This window comes from Natator depressus, chromosome 16, assembly GCF_965152275.1.
Source record: "Natator depressus isolate rNatDep1 chromosome 16, rNatDep2.hap1, whole genome shotgun sequence".
NCBI lineage: Eukaryota > Metazoa > Chordata > Testudines > Cheloniidae > Natator > Natator depressus.
The window spans coordinates 8,625,558-8,650,872 of NC_134249.1; the positions used below are offsets into that span (position 1 = coordinate 8,625,558).

Below are 25,315 nucleotides of genomic sequence, written 5' to 3' on the forward strand. Positions count from 1 at the left end.
CTGCTGACCTCTGCTGTTGGATCAGTGTCTATGGGTTTGAACGTTTCAGTACTGGAGTTCTGCCTTTCTGTGGAGCTTTGCAATCGCGCTGTCCTGTGGCTCTGCAACTCCAGAGGAAGGTCATGAGTTTTTAGCTCAAGGTTCCAATAACAAGTGCTGGGCAGAACCGGTGGAAAATGGTGCCACTATTTTGGTGTAAAGTTGTGCAGGTGGCATGTATGTTAGATTGGAAACTCTTTGAGGTAGGAACTTTCTTTTGGTTCGGTTTGTAGAGCACTGATCATGATGGTTCTGGTCCATGACTGGGACTCCTAGGAGCTCCGAATACAATAATGATGGTGATGTACAGCAGGGCTTCTTGGCTAAGACACCACCAGGCTGATTTAGTAACATATTGTGTAATAAAGTGCAGGTCTCTACTGGAACTTGAGCCAAGCATCTTTTGATCCTATTTACATTAAAGAAGAAACTCCATTCACCTCCATACATATCCCACTAGCCATCTCTGACACACCTCTTCCTCCTCAGTGCCATGTTCCATTCCAGGGTGTGCCTGGCATATGAACCATTCCAAGAGGTGAGTCCCAATTTGCATCATGCTCTGTGCCGAGGGGTTCAGAGCATTAGTCGGTAGGAATGTGAGAAATCTTTCCCCACAGTGACGTGACCTAGAGCCCTTGGGATTCTATGATTGTGGTTGAGGAGGGACTCACCCAAATGAATCATTTGGCTGTGGTGCAGATTGGGCCTGTCTTTCATTTTGCTGGGATTGGTTCATTCGTTCCTTGCGAAGAGTTTGGCAATGAGTGGCAGGCTGGCATTTCATCAGCTTCACGAGGCGGTAAGGTCGAACCAGTCTGAAAGAGACAGCCAAAACACTGCTGTGCCAGTGGTGAATGGGCTTATCTCTCTGTCTCCAGCCGCATTTTAACAGATTGCCATTGCTTTCTCATGACGAGCCCCGGGATGGCCCGGAAGCGAGCTGACCCAACTTTGCTGCAGCTGTTCTGTTGTCATCGTTGGTTGTTTTTGTGGAGGCGGTATTTCCCCCCAGCAACTAGCTGCTGTTGCGTAGTTGATCTTCACACCAGACTTGACAAACTTTTTTTTTTTCCCATTCTGGTTTTTAAAGGCAAGTGCAGGCTCTGCAGTAATGCCTGACATCTGCAAATGCGCTCAAACACAATGATGGCATCAGAGCTTGGGACCACTGTGTTTTGCAGTTGTTGCTTTTTACATTTGTGACTTCCCTCTGTCCCTGGTGACACTGTTACTGGGGCTGTGTCTACACTACGAGCGAGGGGTGTGATTCCCCTGCTCGGGTACCCACGCTCACACTAGCTCTCATTGAGCTGAGAGCATAGGTAGCCATGGTAGCGTGAGCAGTGGCGGTGAAGGCATGGCTGAGCCATACCAAGCACGTACCCCGCAGTTTCGGTGGTCCCGTCGACAGAGCATTGCTCTGCCACTGACGTTGTTTTGTCTGTTCAGACTGTCAGCTCTTTGAGGCAGGGACTGTCATGATGGGTTTGCACAAGCTATCGCCCGACGTGGCCCCTACCTGCTACCGTTACACCAACCATCATTGTAACTGCTCTCGGCTCTGCAGAAGCAACAGTTGAAAGTAACCAGGTCTTTGCGTCCGTTCTGGCTGCTGCACACCTGGAACTACCAGAAAGAAGCCTCTGAGCTCAGCCAGCGGTGTGCAGTTGTTAGGGCTGAGACAGATGTACAAGGCCTTTGCGTGACTTCTCCTGATGTCGTCTTTATTGTCTGTCCTAGTCTCCTGCCTCCATTTCGTTTCTTGTCATGTAGCCAGTGAAGTTGACTTGACTGTACTCTCCATCTGTTTCATAATGCCTGGGATTTTGGTTCATCTTTCTGCGCCTTCTTTACCCTAGTTCCCTCCACCCCTTGGTTCTTAACCATGTTTACAGTGGAAATAAAACTCTTCATCTCTTTGGATGCTGCTGATTTCCTCCCTCCATGCACAAATCTTTTTGCCGAGTCCTAAGGCAGAACTGAATGACCAGGCAGGAGTATAAGATAGAGCTTTATTTGCGGTGTTCCTCTGTAGCCTCTTATTGATCCACCTGCTTTCTGTCTGCAGGGGGAGTCTGGACTTCAGGGCTTCCTGGGACACGCTGGCTTCCCTGGCTCAAATGGGCTTCCTGGAATGGATGGAAAGCCTGGACCACCTGGGTTACCAGGAGAGCAGGTGAGAACATGGACACTAGCTTGAAGGATCACGTTGCACTTCGTTAGAATTGATTATGAGCCAATTAGTTGCAAAACACTTCGCACTAATGCGGAGAGATCCCATGTTTCAAAGTCAGAAACTGCCAAGAGTTGTGGATGCTCTGGCTGGATATCACGGGATGGTTTGCAAGAAAGAGGTAAAGACAGTGCCCATTGTCCCAGCTGATAGTGCTATAGGCAGCCAGCAAGCTCAAGCTGATGCTACTGATATACTTATTTGCCTCTTTTAACAAAAGAAAAAGCCCATTCTAACTATAATTGGAATTTCTAGGCACTACTTTAATAAGAATGCCTTGAGAGTTCACATTTAACAAGGGAAAGAGGAACAGCATATATGGTCAACAGGGCATAGTTAGTATCTCTGGAGCAACCTGAACTCCAGGAGTGCTTCATTGCATTGCTGCGTTTAGTTTTCTAGGTTGTTTTTACAGGAGGGAGAAAGGGGAAAAAAATGAGAGAGAATCTGGATTCCATCCACTTGTCTAGTTCACAAGCTCTGTTGAGTTCTTTTGTGGTGCTTGTCAATTCTTTGAACTAACAGCCCTACCCTTAACTAGCCTTGCATGCCGACTTCAGTCGGGAAAGTGCAAACTTTGATTCAGGATCTTGTGAGAGGTGTATATGGAGAGGGATAAAAAATTGGTGGGGGTAAGAAGCAGAAAGCTGGAAAGAAAGCAGCCAGGAAAGCCAGGGAACAGCCAGAGAACCACTTTTAACATGGCCCTAGGAGGAAGCTGAGAGACAAAGCTTATTGGGCAGAGTACAGGCTGGAAAGAGGTTTGGAATTGTGAGCAACAAAACTGCCTCCTATTGAGTTTGGGGAAACAGGACTTTGCACACATTCTTTGTAAATAAACAGGATTGCAGCAAGATATTCCTGATTCCATCACCAATTTCTTCTCCTAATGGAAGCAAGCTGCTAAAGTCACAAGCATTGACTAACCATTCCAGCCAAAAGGGGCCACAATATCGTTGAATTAATTACACACACATCTGCCTGCTTATAACAAGAACTGTATCAGGAAAGAAGCATGGCTGGCCTGCTTGGAGCTGTCTGAAGCGGTGGCCTCATTAAAATGTGAAAGCCGGGGAGGTAGCAGGGTGATGTGAACAGTATAAATGCCTACACAGATTGGGCTGGGGTTTATAGAGTGATAGCAATATGGGAGAGACTTGCTTTGCGGGAGCCCGAAAAGCGGTGCAGCACCTGCCCCAGTGGCAAAGCCCCAGGAAGTGGGTGGGGCTCGGAGCTCAGAAGGGCTAAATGACGTTTCTTCGCAGAAACCCTGCTTTAGAATCGATCGTGGGCTCAGCATTCAGGGGGAAGTAATTCGGTATAAAACGACTGCAGATGAATTACCACAGGGTGAGCTCTTCACACAGCTGACTGGCTCATGAGGCCTGAGAATTGTGACTGGTCTGATGAGCAGGGTCAGATTAACCCATTACTGGGCCCTAGACAAACATACATTTTGGAGCCCCTACCTCCTAATATGAATAACAACAAACGGCTGGACAGCACTCTGGCCACAGCTGGACTGGCCATGCAATGGAGCCATCAGGACTGGCTGCTGCTTGGAGAGTTGCTCACCATGACGGAAGGACAGCCAGGCCAAATTTGAGTGAGTGGCGTTGCAACCTGGCAAATGGGCTCACATTTGGGCTCCCTATGAATTTGGTGAACAGGCCTAGTTCACCACAGCGTTCATCCGGCCCTGCTCATGAGGCTGCAAAATGGAGAAAGTGCCAGGCTCAAAAACTGGCCCGGGGCCTATATAAGTGGGAGCAACTTGGGGGAACCCAACAGAGTTGCACCTACTTACAACAGGCTTGAATTTGGCCTGGCAAGTATTACCACTGCAGTTTGAGAACCGCTGCCTCATTCTGCTACACAAGCTATGTCAGCTCAGGTCTCACAAGCATGTTCCATTCCTTCTTCCTTGTTACCAGGGCCCTCAGGGATTTAAGGGCGACCAAGGTCCAGCTGGAGAGAAAGGAGACCAGGTGAGCTAGTGGCAATGATCTGGGGGCAGCAGGGGAGGGGGAATCCTTAGGTCGAGGGGTTTCATTTGCCTTGAATACAGGAGACGTGACTCAGTGGAACCCAAATTTAGTATCTTCTCCTACCCTCTGCCCTCTCTCACCCCCACCCCCAACGCTCCCTCTTTAGAAGAGGCATCATGTTGCAAATAACAAGTTCCTCTGGGATCTGAGTTGCTGCAGCCTTTCATGCTCACTTACTTTGTCCAAACTGTGGTTTTCAGAGGCTGAGCGAGCCTGGTGGTTTGAGTTCCTCTGAGTCACCTCGGATTTATCAGCCTGGATGGAAAATGTCCACGCAAAGTTCTTTCAGGTCAGGAAATTACACTACACTACACTAGGAAATTAGGTCAGTATAGGTATGTCTCTCAGGGGTGTGAAAAATCCATGACCCAGAGCAACAGAGCTAAACTGACCTAACCCGTGGTGTGGACAGCACTAAATCAATGGGAGAATTCTCCTGTTGACATAGCTACCCCTCTCGGGGAAATGGATTAACTATGCCGATGGGAGACCTCCCCCTGTCGGCGTAGGTAGCATCTTCATTGAAGCTTTACGGTGGTGCAGCAACAGCGTTTTAAGTGTAGACCTGCCCTCAGGCAAAATAAATTGAGTTCTACTGGTTTGGGTTCCTTTTTTGTTTTTTAAGCCAAAGGCCTTAGCAGCAATTTTTAAAGCTGCCTAAAGGATTTGGGTACCCAATTCTCATTCTTTTTAATCATAATTGGGCATCTAAATCCCTGTGGTGGCTTCTGAAATATCAGCCCTGATTTCTAGAAACAAAAATTAATTCTAAAAACATTTAGTGTGGAATTTTCAACCGCACTTGAAGGATTTAGACAAAGGGGAGGAGATTTTCAAAGGCACACATGGTAGGCAGGTGCCTAACTCTCATTGGCTTTCAGTGGGAGTTATGTACCCACATGCTGTTTCTGCCTTTGATAATGTCCTCCTAACTTCCACCAAATGTCAATGAGAGTTAGGCACCTACCTGCTGTTTCTGCCTGTGAATATTAAGAGAGTCAGCAGGAGTTAGGCACCTGACTGTCATTTGTGCTTTTAACTTTCAATGGGACTTATGGTTCTCAGTCACTTTTGAAAATTCCCCCATTATTCCTGAGTCTGGGCTCGGACTTTTGGCTCTGTTTTAAAATTGGAGACGCTATTTACAGTACCTTAGAAAACTGGCATCAGCATATTCCTCATACCTTCCAGTAGTGCTCGTTATCTAGATAATATTGTGATATCAGTTCTAACAGCTTCCATCCATGTTGCACTGTTAGAGGGTCCATAGATATGTCTGGTATGATTTATATGTTAGAACAGTTCAATTCATACCACAGTTGTCTGACGGGCTAAACACACACGTCACGTCACGTCACGTCACGTCACGTCCTTATCTTTAAAATAAGTATATTACAAAAAAGCATTACTTCAAAATATTGTTCTGAAATAATTCTTTCTATCCAGATACTTACATAGATCTTGTATTGATCCTTGTAGTATATCGTATATGACCTCACAAACATGAATTAATTTGTCTTCATATCCCTCCCCCTCTGCGAAGTAGGGCAGTTTTATTATCCTCCTTTTCTAGCTGGGGAAACTGTGGAACAGAGATGGTAACTCACCCAAGGCCCATGGGAGAAGGGGGAATTGACTCTAGTCTAGATCCACGAGTTAGCATGATCCATTGGAGTGAACAGGGCCCTGGGAGCCTGTGAGGCCTGAGTTAAAATCCCAGCTCTCCTCTTTGCCTCTGTCACTTTGGGCAAGTCATGTGGGCCCAAATTTTCCCAGGGTGCCTCCACTTTCTGGGGCCCATTTTGAGACTTCCTGTGGCCTGATTTTCAGAGGTGCTGAGCACTCACGGTGCCCATTGGCTTCTGCTGGAGCTGAGCATCTCTGAAAGTCAGCCACTTAAAGACTCTCAGGTCAGACGCGCAGAAACAAGTCCCCCAGAGTCAGTGGCCTCTTCTGAATGGCTTGACGCTAATCTCTTTGAGTCGGTGTCGCCATCTGTACAACAGCAGTGATGCTTGCCTACCTGCAGGGCTCAACGGGGGGGATGTAAGGATTCGTTACTCGATTAACTTGGGGGATTTTTGGTGCTGCAGCTTGATGGTATAGGGCCAGATTTTTCAAAGTGCTCAGCGTGGTGGGTGCAGACTGGGAGCAGCGCACTTTTGAAAATTTGGCCCTGGGGGGGAAAAACAAGAATATCCAGAATTCGAAGGCTTCCCCGGTGTCCTTCACTGTGCCTGGTGGGTTCTCTATGCCATGCCTACAAACCGTCAGGCCCATTAAGCATGAAGGATCCAGGGTCGCAGCCTTAACTCTGAACATGGTTCTACTTTGATTTGTTTTGTCAAGAGCCTGCAGGCCTTTCCAAAGTACACAATCATCTACCCTCCCGTCTATTTAGCAACCCTCATCACTGAGCTACAAGTGGTTTATGGAAGATGAGGTAATTGCATCACTTATGCCAGGCTAGAAGACCTTTTTTAAAGCTAACTGCAGCCCCTAAGGGTAACCCAGGTTGTTGCTGTGCCCTAAGATGGACCAGGTCTGGGTCATGTTAATTGCATTCAAACCACCAGCACTCAGAGAGGGAGCGGGCTGATTGCCTCCAGCTGGTTAATAGTTCTGCAGTGGTTCTCATGTCTCCAATGTACCTGTTTCAGGGGTTCTTGGGTGATCTTGGACCACCTGGGGAAAAAGGAGAAAAAGGGACAAAGGTGAGTTCACTTGTTCTGAGCCTGGACACGGGGACCCAGTGGGTATGAGACCCATGCAAAAGACATTGCTGTCTGCTGTGTTTTTGAGTCCCTTTAATGTGGAGCACTGGCTTTCAGCAGTAAGCCTTCCAGCATCCCCCATGGCCTCAGGGCATTCTGCCGTGTTGCATGGATACTGGCTTTTGCTCCCCTCTCACCAAGATGAAGCCAATTCTGCTCAAGTCTCATCGTCACTCAGAAAAAAAATCTGATTCCTCTCTGCACCTTCACGTCTGTGCAGCCCCTGTGTGCTGAATTAGCTTGCAGCCCTGGTACAGATTCCTTCAGCTCTTCATTGCTTTCTCCTTCCCATTGTTCCGCATCTTTGTTGTGTTTTAGGAGGGGGAGGTGGTAGGTTGGACTGCAGTTCCCCTTCACGCCAAAGAGCCTCATTCAGAGAAGGGAAAAGATCTCCTGGCTCGGGTCGGAGTGCAGTCAGGGCAGTGTCTCCCCCACAGGCCTGGCTTTGTGGGGTACAGGATGGGAATACGTTGGGCCACACAGCTGAGTGACTCAGCAGCCCCATTGCCCGCCCTGCGAAAGGGGGTGCTGATCAGTCCGCGCTCACAGAGCTCTGGCCGGTTCAGGATCCCAGCAGGCATGAGGCATCCCCTCCCCTCCAGCACGGCTTTCTGCTGCATGGGGTACGTCTTCCTGAGCTCCTCTGTGCTGTCCAGTCACTCTCGGTGCTTTTTGCTGTTTCAGGGGGTGAACGGACAAAACGGCCCTTCTGGACCTGCTGGAGCTCAGGTAAGTTGGCAAAGAAACCAGCTCCTCTCATCCTCTGACCAGCTCCCAGGATTCCTCTCTCACCTCTCTTTCCACTTGCCCAGGAGTTCCAACAGTCCGTTTTGCTTTGAGGTCGGGGCTTGCTCGAACCCCAAGCTCAAAGCAGAACTCAGGGAGACTTGAACCCGTGTGAAGCGAAACAAGGGTCTCCCACTCCAAAGGAGGCAAAAAGAGCCAAGCATCTCACAGGTCTAGTACTGAGCCTCCAGTGCCTCTTGATTCTGTCATGCAGCATCCCGCCTGTTGCATTCTGCCCCTTTGCTCTCCTGAGCGGAGACTGTTCCATAGCTGGAGTGGTACCTAACTTTGATACCTTTTGTCACTGGATGAGGATGGGTGGTCTATCGTGGTTAAAGCACATGATGGGGAGTAGGGTGATACGGGTTCTATTCCTGACTCTTGACACAGATTCATGTGGCTTTGGGCAAGTCACTCAGTCTCTCTCTACCTCAGTTTACCCATCTGTCAAAATTCTGATGATGCTACTTGCCTTTTGGGGATGGGGACATGTGTGGCGAAGCTCCTTAATGCTTGGAGACTCTCCCCCCAGGGAAGAAACCCTTGTTGAGTGGCCATGGCTCTTCAGTAAATAGTGGACAGGTCTTCCAGTGTTCTGAGTGCCTTGAGGTGGGACTCTCTTGTCTTGGGTTTGACTCTTTAAAGAGGCAGATGAGGTGGCCTTGTGCCTGACGTGTCTGCTCCTAATCTTCTCCTCAATACGTTGGCTTGTTTCCTAGGGGATGATGGGTGTCAAGGGTGCTTCAGGGTTCCAGGGCCTGCCTGGACCAGAGGTAAGTGAGTTGCATTCTTCTCCGTGGTACGCTTACTTCCCTAGTGCTGCAACATCTGTCTGCTCATGTGTCCTGAGACCAACGGAAACGCTAGGAAGGGATGAGTCAGGCAGTGCAGGACGTTAACACAGCTCTGTCACTTCCTTGGAGGGAGAGGGAAGAACTGAACTACCTCGTAGCACCACTCACTCATATTTGGCCCAGCCACCCCTCCACCATCACAGGAGGGCGGTCGGGCCAAGCCTGAGTGGCATTATGACTCTGTGTGCTAGGTTGCAATGCCACTCGCTCATAACGAAGGGGCAGCTGGGCCAAATTTGAGTGAGTGGTGTCACGACCTGGCATATGGGGTTGCAGTGCCATTCAGGTTTGGCCTGGCTAGAAAGTGGTCAAGCCATGGCCTAGGGATCCCCCTGCCTCTATGGCACATCCCTATCACCCTCAGGTATCAGGAATCCATTCTTATTCTGGTGTCATCAGTAGGATCCCTTTCCAGCAATCCAAGTTCTCCATGTGAAAAGGTAATGGATCTCTCCAAATACAAATCCTAAGGACTGGGGAGATGCTCCTTTCCTTAACTCCCCTTTGTGAATGCAAAGCAGGTGAAATAACCCCAGTCTGTCCGTAATGCCCCATATGAGTTGAAGTGGGTAGGTGGATTTTGGGTGGAGAAAGGGGCAGATAGTGAAGTCCTATTAAGAGCTTCTCCTGTAAAGGAAAAGAAAGGGCAGAGTTGTGGGCTTCTATTCTGACTTGCAAGGGGGTTCATGCCAAACGCTCCTCACAATTCTCATCCATGGGGATGTGCACCCAATGGGGCTTTGCTTGGGGTTTCAGATTCAAATCAATTAACAAAACTCAAAGTGAAACCCAGCCAAGTTGCTGAGCTGTGCCTGCCTTTGGGCTAAAGCCATGTGTAGCCAGAGTCCTGTATAGATTGCACTCAAAGCCATAAATGGGCCCTGTTTCACTTGAAACCTACCCCTCTTTGCCAAAAGGTTTGTCAGTCTTGGCAAACCCAGCCTGTTCTTTCAGGTTTGCAACCGTCTGAAAGCAGATGAGTTCAGAGTTTGGTTACAAACATTTCTACCCCTCCACTGACAATGGACTGATCATTCACTGGAGTTTATATAGTAGCCTTAAAGCCAATAGCCCTCAGTACTGTGCAGCTAAAGCCACTGGACTCATACCTGTGAACACTTGACTAATTAACCAGTGGATTTTGTAAAAAGATAAATGAGGATTTTAATCACTTGCCCCTCACAATGGCCTTCTGAGCTTCTAGTCAGAATTCACTGTCACAGGACTGGGGTCAGTTTGCCTGCCCAGCAGTGGATAGGAACACTGCGTGTATGATGCTCTGCCCCTGGGTGGGTCATCCACAGCAGGGATTGAACCTGGTGTAAAATGGTGTAAATTGTCACTGAAGGATTTTTCCGGGTCCTGCTTGCAGTGTATAAGGCTCTTTAGGGAAGTATGTGATCTAGGCCTAGCAGCAGTCAGCCCAGCCTACAGTAAGGAGGGGTGAGTTGTGCCTGTCTGTTTTAGGGAGCAGCCTGCTTTGTCTCACTCTCTTTTGGGGTTCTTGTGTGTTGTTAGTCTGAATTCTAAGAAATTAAGTAGTGTTATGTTGCAACTTTCCAGCAAGAATATTTGTTTTTAATCTAATTTTTCTGAGTGTATGCCATGAACATAGCACCTGACACTTCTGGATCTTAAAGCATGAGCCTCTACTGCTGAAGCTAAGAGACCCTATCTGTGGCCCAGTCACCACCAGAGTGGAACAGAGTGCCACATGGAGTAGGTGTGGGTTACACTTCTATACAAACAGTGGTTTGCATTAGATAGTCCTCGTTCCATACCAAGGGTGGCTTTTTCCAGGTTATATTGGGTACGGTCACTCAGCAGGAAAGAGGGGAAGGGAAAAGGAGATGCTGCTTATAGTGTTGAGGTCTCAAGTTTTTCTTTATCCTGCTCCAGGGGGAAAGTGGTGCAGTGGGTTCTCCAGGGCCAGCCGGACCTATGGTAAGTTTATCATTTTTCAGTTCAACCAATGGATAAAAACAAGGTTGTTCTTGTGCCTGAGACAGTTTTCACTGCTCTTTGACTCCGGTAGGTCACCCCAGCTGGCAAGGGAATTACAGCTGGTTGCACGTTTTTCGACGGAATGTTTTCCCATTAGAAAATGCCATTTTGTCAAAATTGAAATTGAATGTGTCGATTTCAACAAACTTTTATTTTGTGGTGGGGGGGAACCTCAAAATGATGAATATTCATAAGGATGAAAATGCTGTTTTGATGCTTTTGGGGTGGAACCTTTTGGGTGTTTTTTTGTTTAAAAATAAATTTCATTTTATATTACAAATTTATAATATAAAGGTTTTTTAAAAATCCAAATGGAAATGCCACATTTTCCAAAATTCAGTTTCCCAGGACGCTTTGAAATTGGAATTTTCACTCCAGTGTGGAATGAAAACACATTTCAAAATGGTGAATTTCCTGCTAAATGGAAATTCTGCTTCCTATGCCGCTCTAAAGGAAATCTGTCCTGCAGTGAAAGGGGAGGGCATGTTACAATTTGCACGAGATGGAAACACCATCTGCAGAAAGGAGAAAAGTGGAAGAAAAAGGAACTCCTTTCTCAGCAACCCTCTACCCCTCGGCTCCGCACCCACAAAGAAATGGCACTGTGAAGCGATTGGGGGCAGCAGTCTCTTCGATACAAGAGCATTACTGAGTTTTAAACATATGGCCGTAATTGTCCCCACGCCTTGGCCCTGCCGGGTTAGGAGACAGGTCATTGCACACGCATTGGTCTCTGTGGGAATGAGTTGGTGGTGGGGGGTGTCAGCATAGTGAAGTAAATCCCTGTGCAGCGATACAAGGAAGGTGTGAGGTGGTAACGCTGGAAGGAATGGGACTGACCGACTCGTGCCAGTGACGTGCTCTCTCCATTTTGGCTCAGCCCCGTGCTTTATGGTGGCTTTCTGGGGCTCTTTTGTGGAATGTGAGAATATGAAATGTTATGATGTATTATTTGTATAGCGGTAGTACCCAGGAGCCTCGCTCATGGACCAGGACACCATTTTGCTAGGCGCTGTACAAACATAGAATAAAAAGCGGTCTCTGTCTCAAAAAGCTCATGATCGTGTGCTTCTGGTGAACTCTGCAGTGTGTTAACACCATGAAGCTGATGGAAATCCCCATGGCTTTCTCCAGGAATACTAGATTAAGAGAAGTTAAGGCCAGAAGTGTCCAGTAGGTCACGTAGTCTGACCTCCTGTGCAACACAGGCCATAAAATTTCACCCAGTAACTCCTGTGTTGAGCCCAATAACTTGGTTTTCTGAGCTTCTTATCTGTGTTGCTTCAACCGAGTGCCCTGTTCTGCTGGGGTCTGTCTCTGGAAGCCACAAGACAGGAGCCACTGGTGGGCACTGAAGGCTGCTGGGTAGCGAAGTTTAGCTCGTGTGTTGCGATGAGTCATCCCTGAGCCGGTGAGTCATCCGAGGTAATCACCTGCAAATCCTATGGTAGGCCCAGGCCAATCATCCAAGGCCCAGCCAATCTTCACGCAAGGGTCTGGCCAGGTGGCCCCAAAGCAGGTATATAGGCTGATAATGGAGGCAGTCACTCCAGTCTGGTCAACACTGCAACCTTGCTGGGAGAATTCCCAGCTGCCTGGCAGATCTGACAGACCGCTCCAGCCAGCCCCCTGGCTGTCCTGACAGGTATCCGTGAAGGAGGAGAGGTAGATACGCTGGAGGGTAGGGATAGGATACAGAGGGACCTAGACAAATTGGAGGATTGGGCCAAAAGAAATCTGATGAGGTTCAACAAGGACAAGTGCAGAGTCCTGCACTTAGGACGGAAGAATCCAATGCACCACTACAGACTAGGGACCAAATGGCTCGGCAGCAGTTCTGCAGAAAAGGACCTAGGGGTTACAGTGGACGAGAAGTTGGATATGAGTCAACAGGGTGCCCTTGTTGCCAAGAAGGCCAATGGCATTTTGGGATGTATAAGTAGGGGCATTGCCAGCAGATCGAGGGACGTGATCGTTCCCCTCTATTCGACACTGGTGAGGCCTCATCTGGAGTACTGTGTCCAGTTTTGGGCCCCACACTACAAGAAGGATGTGGAAAAATTGGAAAGAGTCCAGCGGAGGGCAACAAAAATGATTAGGGGACTGGAACACATGAGTTATGAGGAGAGGCTGAGGGAACTGGGGATGTTTAGTCTACGGAAGAGAAGAATGAGGGGGGATTTGATAGCTGCTTTCAACTACCTGAAAGGGAGTTCCAAAGAGGATGGCTCTAGACTGTTCTCAGTGGTGGCAGATGACAGAACAAGGAGTAATGGTCTCAAGTTGCAGTGGGGGAGATTTAGGTTGGATATTAGGAAAACTTTTTCACTAAGAGGGTGGTGAAACACTGGAATGCGTTACCTAGGGAGGAGGTGGAATCTCCTTCCTTAGAAGTTTCTAAGATCAGGTTTGATGAAGCCCTGGCTGGGATGATTTAATTGGGGATCGGTCCTGCTTTGAGCAGGGGGTTGGACTAGATGACTTCCTGAGGTCCCTTCCAACCCTGAGATTCTATGATTGGAAGGAGCGGACTGCATGGTTCTCCCGCATTCTATGACCGAATAACTATGGGGACTGTATCTGTGTGTTGTTTTATTGCAGGGGGAGCCGGGGCAGCCGGGGCCAGTCGGATTACAAGGAGTCAATGGGTCTCAGGTGAGTCCCTACCAGGCAGCGTGGAGGAAGGTGGCATATACCTTGCTGATGTGTACCTTTATTTCCTTGCCCGCTGTGCCACTTTAATGAGGGTGCCTATGTTTGCTTTGTTTGTAGGGAGAAATGGGTCCTTCCGGCTTGCCAGGTCCCTGGGGCCCCAAGGTATGTCCTCGACACTAGCCTCATGACAACAGCAGTTGCTATGGGGACCTTTGTGAAATGAGTTCAAGGGTGGAGCCCAGCTCCCAGTGGCTGTCTCTCCCTGGCACCAAATAGCTCAGCTGGCACTAATTGGCAACCGAAGCCCGCGTGGAGGGAGGTTTCATTGGCCTGGAGGCTAAAGAACCCCTCTCCGTCTTTGTACCTCCAGCCCATGCTGCAGACACTTCTGCACATTCCTTGAAAGAGGTGAACGGTGAATAAGGAATGCAGCGCATCCGATGAACTGTATTGCAAGGTGGCGCTTAGACTCAAGTTAATTCTAACCTAACTGTAGGGTGCTTTCACCCCGCCCTGTTTTCTGTAGGGACCACAAGGCTTGCAAGGGAGACGTGGACCCCCAGGGCCTAGAGGATCACAGGTAAATTGCTCCTGGATGCATAATCATCTTCTCAGTACAGAACACTTGACCTTTCCAAGGCCACAGGTGTCCTGTGCAGCACCCCTGAGAAGTGGGGCCTTGTCTGAGTCCTTGCTAAGCAAACTGGCTGCTGGAATCATCCATTGCATCTCTCAAACTAACTTAAAGGCTTCACTCATCCAGGCCATATTTACCACTGCCTCAGGGAATGCACAGGGTGCCCAGCAGTGGGAAGCCGCGTTCTCTAGTGGGTAGGGCACTTAACGGGGAGCCAGGAGACTCATGTTCTGTTTCCAGCACTGCCATTTACCTACTGTTTGACCTGGGCAAACCGTTCCCCCGCACTCTGCCTCTGCGTCCCCTCCCACCTTTTGTCTGCCTTGTCTGTTTACCCTGTAAGCTGTTTGGGGCAGAGACTGTCTCTCGCTCTGTGTTGGAACCAGGCTAGCACAATGGGACCCCAGTCTTGTTGGATAGAGTCTCCGGGTTCTGCAATCATATAACCTAGAGCATTGTACGCTTCCTTGCTTATGTAAGGCAGCTGTATACCCTGCCAAGCCCCTCACCCCCTCTCTGGCCAGTTCCCCCCACCCAGCCATGCTCTCGGCCCCACCATGGCCATGTCTGGCTGGGAAGGCCTGACTGAGGGAGAAATGGGGGCTGGCTGAGGTGTGTGTGAGTTCAAGGGTCCAGCTGAGGTGGAGCTGGCCAAAGTGCAGTGGAGGGCCCACTAAACCCCTCACTGCCTTACCCTGTATCAAGTTATTCTGCTCGCTGTCACAGGCCTCTGTGAGGTCACTGCCTTGCCCCTGTACCCTGAGTGACCAAAAGGTGGTTTTACCGAAAATCAGGCTTTCCTGGTTTTTCACTTTTCACCAAACTCCCCAGGGTTCTGCCCACGGATGCCTAGAACATGTCTCAAAGTGTTGGAATGGATCGGATGGGGTGTTCAAATGTTATTGCCCGACAGACACATGCCAGCGAGATTGTGTAGGGCCTTTGCTCAGCCAGTTGTAGCCCCTTGCTGATGCTGGAGAACAGTAGAAAACTGGCCACCTTACATTAAGTATCACTGATAATACTTGTGCTTATATATCACTTTTTGTCTGAGGATCGCAAAGTATCTCTTACAGAGGTGGATAAGCCATATTATCCCTGCTTTGTCGATGGGGAAACTGAGGCACAGAGTGGTGAAGGGACTTGACCTAGGTCACACAATGAATCAACAGTGGAGCTGGGATTAGAATCCAGGTCTCTTGGCTCCTTTTCTCTAAGCAGCACACCATGCTGCTGACCAAGTGAACAGAATGGTCTCCTGAGAATGGGGCTCATTTCTAGTATTATTGACCAAGCAAAGCTCGGCCCTACACAATCTCGCTGGCATGTGTCTGTCAGGCGATAACATTTGAACACGCCATCCGTTCCATTCCAACATTTTGAGGAATGTTCTAAGGATCTGTGGGCAAAACCCTGTTGATTTTGGTGAAAACTGAAAAACCAGAAAAGCCTGATTTCCAGTAAAACCGCCATTTGGTCACTTATGGTACAGGGGTGAGGCAGTGACCTCACAGAGGCCTGTGACAGGGAGGCAGAGTCACTATGGATGCAAGGGTGAGGCAGTGATCCCAGGGTGAGGGCTATTTGAGGATTAGTGGGCCCCTCACTTGACTCTGGTCAGCCCTCCCTCTTGCCCCCACAGCTGAAGCCAGAGCCCCCATTCCAACCAGCCCCGTCTCCACCACCAGCCAGGTGGGGCCAGACGGGGGGCAAGGGCATGGCTGGGTGTGCATCTTAGTATAGAACCTTCTAGTAAGTTATGCTGCGAGATCCGAAACCTTTTCCTCACCTCCTGCTGAGGACTGGAGCCTGATTCTCTGTGCTGCAGGTGAGATCAAAGACTGGAAGGGAGGTTACACTGCAGGAAGAGCAGTGGTTCGAAGAAGAGGCTGTTTTCCTCATTTAGCATAGCCCTGGCAGGGACACCTGCCGGTATGGGTAGACCAACCCAGAGGGGTTAGTGGAAGGAGAAAAGACCGATGAAGATGCAGGAAAAGACGAATGTAAGCAAGCTGACCCCAGGTGGAGTAGTACACATGGAAAAACATTGTTGTTGGCATGAAAATATACATCCAGATCCACCCTGTTTCCGTAATGGGCTGTAGGAAAGCTTGGGACAAGTTTCTCCATCCTCATGGACAATTCACCAGGATTGTTTTCTAGTTCTGACCCCTCCTCATCCGTCACCATGGCTTGGGAGAGTTTCACTTGCAGGAAATCTAAGTTGAAACTGTGTAAGATTGGGAGGGTAGGAGGAGCCAGGGCTCGTGAGATTAAATCACCTGAGATCCTGCATCGCCAATGGCCATAAACCACCGAGCACAGGGCTTGAGGGTACATGGCATTTGAACAGACAGTGGAGTGAAAGAAATAGCACAAGGCGAATGAGCAAATGCTGCCCTTGACCTGTAGTGACATCTTCCCCCACCCTGATTTGAAGGAGGCTGGAACGGATTTGGCTTTGACTTCATTTAAACTCAAAAGAATGGGGTCTCTATTCTTGCCTATATTTACAGCTTATTTTCTTTCTTTTTCTCTCTAGGGTCCACTTGGGATAGAAGGATCCTCTGGGCCTAAAGGAGACCCTGTAAGAGTCTGTTTCCCCCATACATAGAGTTAAATACGTTCTTCCCCATCTTGCTGCCATTGCAATAATATGTCATTGTTAGTGAGGTTGCCTGATGTAATGAGCCCATCACTCTAGTATCTGGTACCTATAGCCCTGAAGGGAGCAAAATGCTCTTGCCCTCCCCTGAGCTACTTGCCTGAATTGAGCAAGCTCCAAGTGGGGCCTGTTTGGCTCCAGGACTTAGGTAGAGGCCTGCACAGACAGCGGAGTTTGCCTGTGAGCTCAGCTTGATCTCTGGTGGGAATAAATTCCAAAGCCCAGGGATTTCTGTTGCTGGTATGTCTGTGCTGTACTCACAGGATGTGATAGAAACTCGTGTCACATACCTGAGCTAGCTTTAATTTAGCTAATTAAAGAGATCACAAAGAGTGATCACTTAAGATGAGCTATTACCAGCAGGAGAGCGGGGGGAGGGAGAAAACCTTTTGTAGTGAAGTCCTGGCCACTATGGATGTAGAAGCCCTCTACACCAACATTCCACACAAAGATGGACTACAAGCCATCAGGAACAGTATCCCCGATAATGTCACGGCAAACCTGGTGGCTGAACTTTTGTGACTTTGTCCTCACCCATAACTATTTCACATTTGGGGACAATGTATACATTCAAATCAGCGGCACTGCTATGGGTACCCGCATGGCCCCACAGTATGCCAACATTTTTATGGCTGACTTAGAACAACGTTTCCTCAGCTCTCGTCCCCTAACGCCCCTACTCTACTTGCGCTACATTGATGACATCTTCATCATCTGGACCCATGGAAAGAAGCCCTTGAGGAAATCCACCATGATTTCAACAATTTCCATCCCACCATCAACCTCAGCCTGGACCAGTCCACACAAGAGATCCACTTCCTGGACACTATGGTGCTAATAAGGGATGGTCACATGAACACCACCCTATATTGGAAACCTACTGACCGCTATTCCTACCTACATGCCTCCAGCTTTCACCCAGACCACACCACACGATACAACCGCATTTGCTCCAATCCCTCAGACAGAGACAAACACCTACAAGATCTCTATCAAGCATTCTTACAACTACAATACCCACCTGCTGAAGTGAAGAAACAGACTGACAGAGCCAGAAGAGTACCCAGAAGTCACCTACTACAGGACAGGCCCAACAAAGAAAATAACAGAACGCCACCAGCCATCACCTTCAGCCCCCAACTAAAACCTCTCCAACGCATCATCAAGGATCTACAACCTATCCTGAAGGATGACCCATCGCTCTCACAGATCTTGGGAGACAGGCCAGTCCTTGCTTACAGACAGCTCCCCAACCTGAAGCAAATACTCACCAGCAACCACACACCACACAACAGAACCACTAACCCAGGAACCTATCCTTGCAACAAAGCCCGTTGCCAACTGTGTCCACATATCTATTCAGGGGACACCATCACAGGGCCTAATCACATCAGCCACACTATCAGAGGCTCGTTCACCTGCACATCTACCAATGTGATATGTGCCAGCAATGCCCCTCTGCCATGTACATTGGTCAAACTGGACAGTCTCTACATAAAAGAATAAATGGACACAAATCAGATGTCAAGAATTATAACATTCAAAAACCAGTCGGAGAACACTTCAATCTCTCTGGTCACTTGATTACAGACCTAAAAGTGGCAATTCTTCAACAAAAAGACTTCAAAAACAGATTCCAACGAGAGACTGCTGAATTGGAATTAATTTGCAAACTGGATACAATTAATTTAGGCTTGAATAGAGACTGGGAGTGGAGGGGTCATTACACAAAGTAAAACTATTTCCCCATGTTTATTTCCCCCACCCCCCACTGTTCCTCAGACGTTCTTGTCAACTGCTGGAAATGGCCCACCTTGATTATCACTACAAAAGGTTCCCCCCCCCCCCCCCCGCTGGTAATAGCTCATCTTAAGTGATCACTCTCCTTACAGTGTGTATGGTAACACCCATTGTTTCATGTTCTCTATGTATATAAATCTCCCCACTGTATTTTCCCCTGAATGCATCCGATGAAGTGAGCTGTAGTTCATGAAAGCTTATGCTCAAATAAATTTGTTAGTCTCTAAGGTGCCACAAGTACTCCTTTTCTTTTTGCGAATACAGACTAACACGGCTGCTACTCTGAAACCTGTCTGTGTGTATAATGTTGATAGCCCATTCATGGCCAAAATGGGTCCTTGGCACCTCCTTTCCCATAGCTGCTGTGGCCAAGTGCCCTGTGCATGCCAAGTGAAGAGTCTGGCACCTGGGAGTCTTGCCTATGGAGTGGGAAGTGTACAGAATTCATTGAACTTTTGATATCAAATGAAGAAATCTCCCTTTTGGGAGACTCACTATCCCCACTCCCCCCATTCCTTCTTCCTTGGAAATGGGATTTGATTTTTTTTACCCACCCTCCACCGTTTTTCCCTCGTGCTGTCGCTCAGTTTGGATTTCTCCGAGTTGACGTGTTGCCTTTTAATAACAGTCAGCCTTGATGAGTTAATTAAAACACGGCAGCCTTTTCATGAAGCTGTTTTTATGTGGTTATTTCTGTTTGCAGGGAGCAGTTGGTCCTGCTGGGCTAAGAGGAGAGCGTGGTCAAGAAGGCCCCATGGTAAGTCTGCATGGATATATCTTTCCATGCCCTAGCTCATTATGGGTGAGGGTGGGAGTGGAGGGGCTTTGAGCATGGTGAATGCTTTATGCCATATTGCTCCAATTCGTAACCTGAACTGGTACATTGCATTGGAGTGAATAATGAGGGAAATCCACTGGGTCTTTCCCTTAGCTCCATCTTTCTTTCTGGAGCCCTGCTGCTCCCAAGGTAGAACACCGTAGACCGTTTGAGATCCTGCCCACCACACAAATGAGACAAAGCCAAGCTATCTTTCTTTCCCCGTGTGCGTTGGTACATTGTAGAATCATATGCATTTATCTGCACATGTGGCTGGGCCTCTGCCCTGTTAGGAAATGGGCCAGATATAAGATTGGAAAGTGAGAGCTCTGCACTCAGCAGCCCCCACATAATACTGCTGCAACATCATAGTCCCCATGCTGGCCATATTGGGAATGCTTGTGTGTGCAATGGGGAAGCTCCCCCTACTAGAGTAATACTGTTGCGAAAGCTAAGCCCTAGGTAGATTTCTGGGGAAACCTGGAGTCTGAGTCCTGGGGTAGTCCACCCTGATTGGGAGGGGCTTAACGCCTCATGGGTTCTTTTCAGTAGGAAAGACTAAGGCCAGGTCATTCTCAATGCCTTCCCTACACTGCTATATTCTTAAAAGCAGCTCTCCATGGCTTTCCTACATACCACCGATCTGCCAGAATAGCTCTTGCTGCTGACTTGCTTGAAGCCTGCTTGCAGCCCCCTCACACACTTGTAGTCTTTCACCAATTCACACAGCCAGAGCTCTTTATGCTCCCTGCTTAGTAGTAGGGTTGGTGGGGTGCAATCGTTGACCATGCTGGGGCCGTGTCTCAGTGTGGGGGATTCCCATAAGGCTTTTGCTTCTGATATTGACATCCCTAAAGAGCCAATCTAATGATGGCCTAGAAGATAATCTTCCATGGAGTTACTGAGGACTTAAAAGGGAAACTGAGGTGAGGGGTCCACTTGACGGGCTGTCCTGGGGCCACAAGGGGGTACTTAGGAGGAGGCCTCTCCCTTACACCTTGCCATGGGATCACCAGCAGTGACATTCTGCAAATGAGGCTGGTGTTTCCCATGAAGTTCAGACGCTTAATTTTCTGGCAAATACCTTTCACTCGGGGAGGTTTTGAAGGCCTGTGTGGATTTTTGTGTGTGTGTTTTTTTTTAAAGTTGCATTGAACGTTTTTCTGTCTCTTTCAGGGGTTGATTGGAATGCCAGGTTCAAAGGGACGCCCAGGAGACCAGGTAAGTCACTTGGCCTTAGGGTAACCAGATAGCAAGTGTGAAAAATTGAGATGGGAGTGGTAATAGGCTGAATATCAGGACTGTCCCTGTAAAATTGGGACATCTGGTCACCTTACTTGGCCTGCATAATGGAATTAGCCTCAATGGCTCTGGTCCCAATATGGCTTTCCTACGTTGCTATGGGGGTTTGATATGCTGTGGACTTGCTGGAAGCCTGATCCCTGGTATCAGAGTTCATACTGAAAGCTACGTATGGTCATTTGGGAAGAAAAATAGAGGGCCACTCTTGTACTCCCTTGACATCCTATGAGTTTTGGGAGCTTTCTGAAGAGACAGAAAGGCCTCTGCCTTCTAAGACCTTGTCTTCAGTAGAAAGAAAAGGTGTGTTCTTACCACATGGTAACTAACATGAGGTAGAATCCTAGTGAATCAGAACCATGGGGTTAGAAGGGACCGCAAGGGTCATCTCGTCTAGCCCCCTGCTGATATGCAGAATTTGTTGTGTCTAAACCATCCAAAGACAAAGCATTTATAGTTGTCACACAAGATCGTTAACCTGTGGTAAGACCACACCTTTTTTCCTTGTTTAGACACATCCTAATTATCAGGAGTTGGATTGTTAAAGATCCCTGAAACATTATCTCCTATCAGGAAGAACAGTGGTACTTTTCATTCCCCTTGCATCTGAGTGTCTCAGAGCTCTCCACAAATGTTCAGACATTTGGCCTCCCTTCTGTATACTCCTCCTCCCCCATTTGAGATATAACCCCCATTTTACAGGTGGGGAAACTTCGGTACAGTTCAGCTCAGGTCACACGCAGTGAAACTGTAACAGAGCTGGGAGTAAAGCCCAACTCTCCTGCTTCCTCTTCCTGAACTTTATGCTATGTGGACAGATGGCCTTGGAGTTAGTTAGGAAGGATGTTGGAAGTTGGAGCAAATAAGTCTCTGGATAGAGTTTAACTAGTACTTTAGTCACCAGGGTGCAAGACCGCATGTTTGCTGCTCTTGGATGTGGCCTTGGGATCTTTCGGCATACACAAACCAGGGGTAGGCTGTACAGCACTGAGGGGCAATGCACTGACCTGTTACCTTTTGGAGTTCTGATTTCTGGTCCTTCCCTACAGAAGGTCACAGCTCAAAACAGATTGAGTGGCCTCCTCTTAGCTCCTGCTGTACATCACAAAAGGTCCGGCAGCAATCAACGTAGCCGGCGCACACTGCTTGAAACAACAGTAGCAGGACTTGCTGCGTGCCAGCGTTGAGCTTTGTGTGTGGAAGGTTTCCGAGTATCTGCCCGTGTCATGCCTCTGCCAAGTCAGAGATAATGGGCTGTCATGTTTTATAAGCACCAAAATCCCAAATTAAGAAGTGTGTGTTTGAGTTGGGGCGGCGGGGGGCAGGGGCCGGGATCCCAATATAAAGCAGAAGGGAAGTTACTTTATTTGTTAATCGCAATGCAGGTGGTCCTTCCTTCTGCCCCAAACAACTAATATTTTCATCAACTCCAAACTGTAGGAGGTCTACTGTTGACCTCCTTGCCATACACTCCTCTTCCACCATTTTACAGGGGTGCTAAAGCTACCTGCAGGGGTCTAAAGTTCCCGGAGTATCTGGCATGTAGGATCACATTGCAGCTTTCTGGTCTGGGTAGAAAGGGACTTTCCTTTTAGCTGTGGAAAGATCATCAAGAATGAACTTTTGAGCAAAACTGGCGAAAGCTTCCTCTCCGATGCTGAATGCGGATCGCTGTGCTCCTCAGCCATGGAGAGCATCACAGTTTGGTCTCCTGAGAAGTTGCACTCTTAACGTGTGCTGTTATTACAGGGTGGCGAAGGCACAGATGGAGTGAAAGGGGACATGGGAACCAAAGGAGACAAGGTACAGTACACCAAGTGGCTGGCATTCAGAGGCATTCATACTAATTTCTGTAGTTTTCCCATTCCTCCCTGCTGTTTAAATGTGGTCATGTAGTCTCAGAGCATGTTTGAGCTGGTTGTATTGTACTAATAATTAGACTGAGTTCTCTCCTGGCACTTGAAGAATAAACAATTAGAATCACTAGGGACCTTTATTCTAGCACCCTTCTCGACAGGGCAAGTCTCTGCTCCTTGTACACAGCAGCCTCACTAAGGGGAGGTTTGTATAAAGAAGATCCCGCCATGCCAGGAAAGTTACTCTAGCGGTCACCTGCTGAAATTCTGGACCCCCTTTTTAAACATTCTTATAGGTAGCATTGCCAATGCCAAGTGATCGAAACTCATGAGTCAGGCCGCCCAGAATCATGAGATCAGCTAAAAATCTTGATTTTTTTGTTTGTTTGTTTGTTTGTTTGTTCATTTGTTCGTTTAACGTTGGGTTCTTTTTATTTGACTTCTGGTTCATGAGCCTTTAGGAGTCAGTGTTTTAAGCTTTTCTCCATGGGTATGAGTGCTAGATGCTTACTTCCCCTCCCCCCACCCCCTGGTTTTCTTATTAAATGGAAGCTGTGATTCTCGTGTAATCACATGACTCCAGAAGCTGGGGCTTTAAGCCCCAATATTGTGAGACTTCTTATAAAATCATGAGCGTTGGCAACGCTGCATAGAGAGCTAAATTAGCCGTACCCCCATCTGGGAGCCCAGGCCCTCAGCAATGGGGTTAGTGTGGTTCCCTTTGCAATAGAGGGTGGGCCAGATGTGGGAGGGCCACACAGAATGCCCTTCCCAGTACAGAGCTAAGCTTTTCTAGGAGCCCCCTGAATGGCAGAGTGGAGTGGGTGGGGCATAAGAAGGACAGGGAGGGGCCAGAAGATCTGCTGTTGCCCAGATACTCCTGTCCTTCATCCCACTCCAACACATAGTGTCCTCGGCACTGCAGCTCGGGTCTGGGAGGATTCCTCCCACCATTGCTCTCCTGTGCATCTGCCTGGCCTAGCTACTCCCCTCTGGTATTGGATTCAGTTCTCATCAGGGGTTCAGTGTTTAATAAGAGGCTTGATAGCAGGTAAAGTTTCCCTGGCAAAGACATGGCTGCAGGGAAAGGCAAGCTCTAAGATGAGTGTCATAAGAGAGAACTATTAACAGTGCCTCTTGCTCTGCCAGTGCAATCGGATATTCCTGGTCACTGTCTTCTGAGCTCCTTGCTGCAGGAGGGGTTCTTGCTCCCAGCTGGATGTAGAACACGCACCAGGTTCTCCAGCCCTTTGTACATCTCCTGTTTGCATGAAGCGATTTGCATTTAGTGACATGGAAGCACATCACGAGTCAGAATAAGGATTATGGAAGCTAAAGTAATAATGGCAAAAACCGCCCCTGAGCTGGGCCCAGAGAGAACCGGTCGCCAAACACAAATAAGGGGCCAAACACACAGAGGATGAGATGAGGGGGAAATTGCCCAAATGGCCAAAGATGAACCTGACTCAAATAGAAAAGATTCTGCCCTGACTGAGCCTGGAAGACCAGGCCCGAGAGGGGCTCTGGCAGAGCCCAGGCAGGGGAATTCCATAGATCCAGCTATCAAGGTATTTACATGGCCCCATCACCAGAGTGTCAACACCTCACAGTCACTAATGGAATGGGGTTTACTTCCTGTGGGATCTGGCAGCCTGATTCCTGTGTACAGGTGGGGAGCTGAGGCCCGGGGTCAATTGATTTGCCAAAGGTCACACAGGAAACTCTGTGGCTGAGGTGGGATTTGAAGCCAGGTCCCTTGAATCCCAGTCCAGCACCATATCCATTAGAATGCCCTTCCTGCCCCAGAATTGATCTGTGACCTGAAAATGTCCTGTCCTGGACCCCATCCATATGGGATTGTTGGTGGGAAGGAAGGGACCACCTGGCTGACCTCAGCTGGCTTGGAAGGACAGAGGAGGGGATTGGTCACTCAGATATCTGGGGCCTGGTATATTCTCCCTTAGGCCCTTGAAAACAGAGGATTCCCCCACTCCTAATTTCATGGTTAATTGATGCTTTGCCTGCAAAGCAGAGGCCTTGCTGTAAAAGCAATGGCCTATGTGTTTGCTCTAGTGTCCTGTATGTAGAGAGCAAGTTTCATGAGATTCTGGGGGGGGGGGGGGTCTCCTGAAAGAGAATTAACTGGGGAACCGAGCACTGCACCCCAGAACATAGGTGCTAGAACGAGAGGTGATGGTATCCCCCCTGGACTGAAGTCGTTTCCATTATATAGAGTTTACAGTTTGGTTCAATGGCTCTTAGCATCCCCACTATTCAAATTGTTCCAGTGCCCCCAGAATAGCATCTCACACAGATCAAACAGAGAATACTAAGAACGTAAGAACGGCCATACTGTGTCAGACCAAAGGGCCATCTAGGCCAGTATCCTGCCGTCTCATGGTGGCGAATGCCAGATTCCGCAAAGGGAATGAACAGAGCAGGTAATCATGAAGTGATCCATCCCATCACCCATTCTCAGCTTCTGGCAAACAGAGGCTAGGGACACCACCCCTGCCCATCCTGGCTAATAGCCGTTGATGGACCTCTCCTCTATGAATTTATCTAGTTCCTTTTTGAACCCTGTTCTGGTCTTGGCCTTCACAACATCCTCTGGTAAGGCGTTCCGCTGACTGTGCGTTGTGTGGAAAAAACACTTCGTTTGTTTTAAACCTGCTGCCTGTTCATTTCATTGGGTGACCCCTAGTTCTTGTGTTATGAGAAGGAGCAAATAACACTTCCTTATTTACTTTCTCAGCACCCTTCATGATTTTATAGACCTCTATCATATCCCCCCTTCGTCGTCTTTTTACCAAACTGAAAAGTCCCAGTCTTCCTAATCTCTCCT

General features: G+C 48.4%; 1 protein-coding gene across 1 annotated transcript in view; it reads left to right on the top strand.

Annotated features, from left to right (window-relative positions):
* Window positions 1-25,315, top strand: part of LOC142000011 (uncharacterized) — a 252,023-nt gene that overhangs the window by 163,226 nt on the left and 63,482 nt on the right. The window contains exons 13-25 of the mRNA XM_074973989.1: window positions 2,111-2,218; window positions 4,210-4,263; window positions 6,984-7,037; window positions 7,782-7,826; window positions 8,603-8,656; window positions 10,637-10,681; window positions 13,343-13,396; window positions 13,514-13,558; window positions 13,923-13,976; window positions 16,576-16,620; window positions 19,202-19,255; window positions 20,492-20,536; window positions 22,364-22,417. Of these exons, the coding sequence (XP_074830090.1) occupies window positions 2,111-2,218; window positions 4,210-4,263; window positions 6,984-7,037; window positions 7,782-7,826; window positions 8,603-8,656; window positions 10,637-10,681; window positions 13,343-13,396; window positions 13,514-13,558; window positions 13,923-13,976; window positions 16,576-16,620; window positions 19,202-19,255; window positions 20,492-20,536; window positions 22,364-22,417 (711 nt within the window). The remainder of the gene's footprint in view (window positions 1-2,110; window positions 2,219-4,209; window positions 4,264-6,983; window positions 7,038-7,781; window positions 7,827-8,602; window positions 8,657-10,636; window positions 10,682-13,342; window positions 13,397-13,513; window positions 13,559-13,922; window positions 13,977-16,575; window positions 16,621-19,201; window positions 19,256-20,491; window positions 20,537-22,363; window positions 22,418-25,315) is intronic.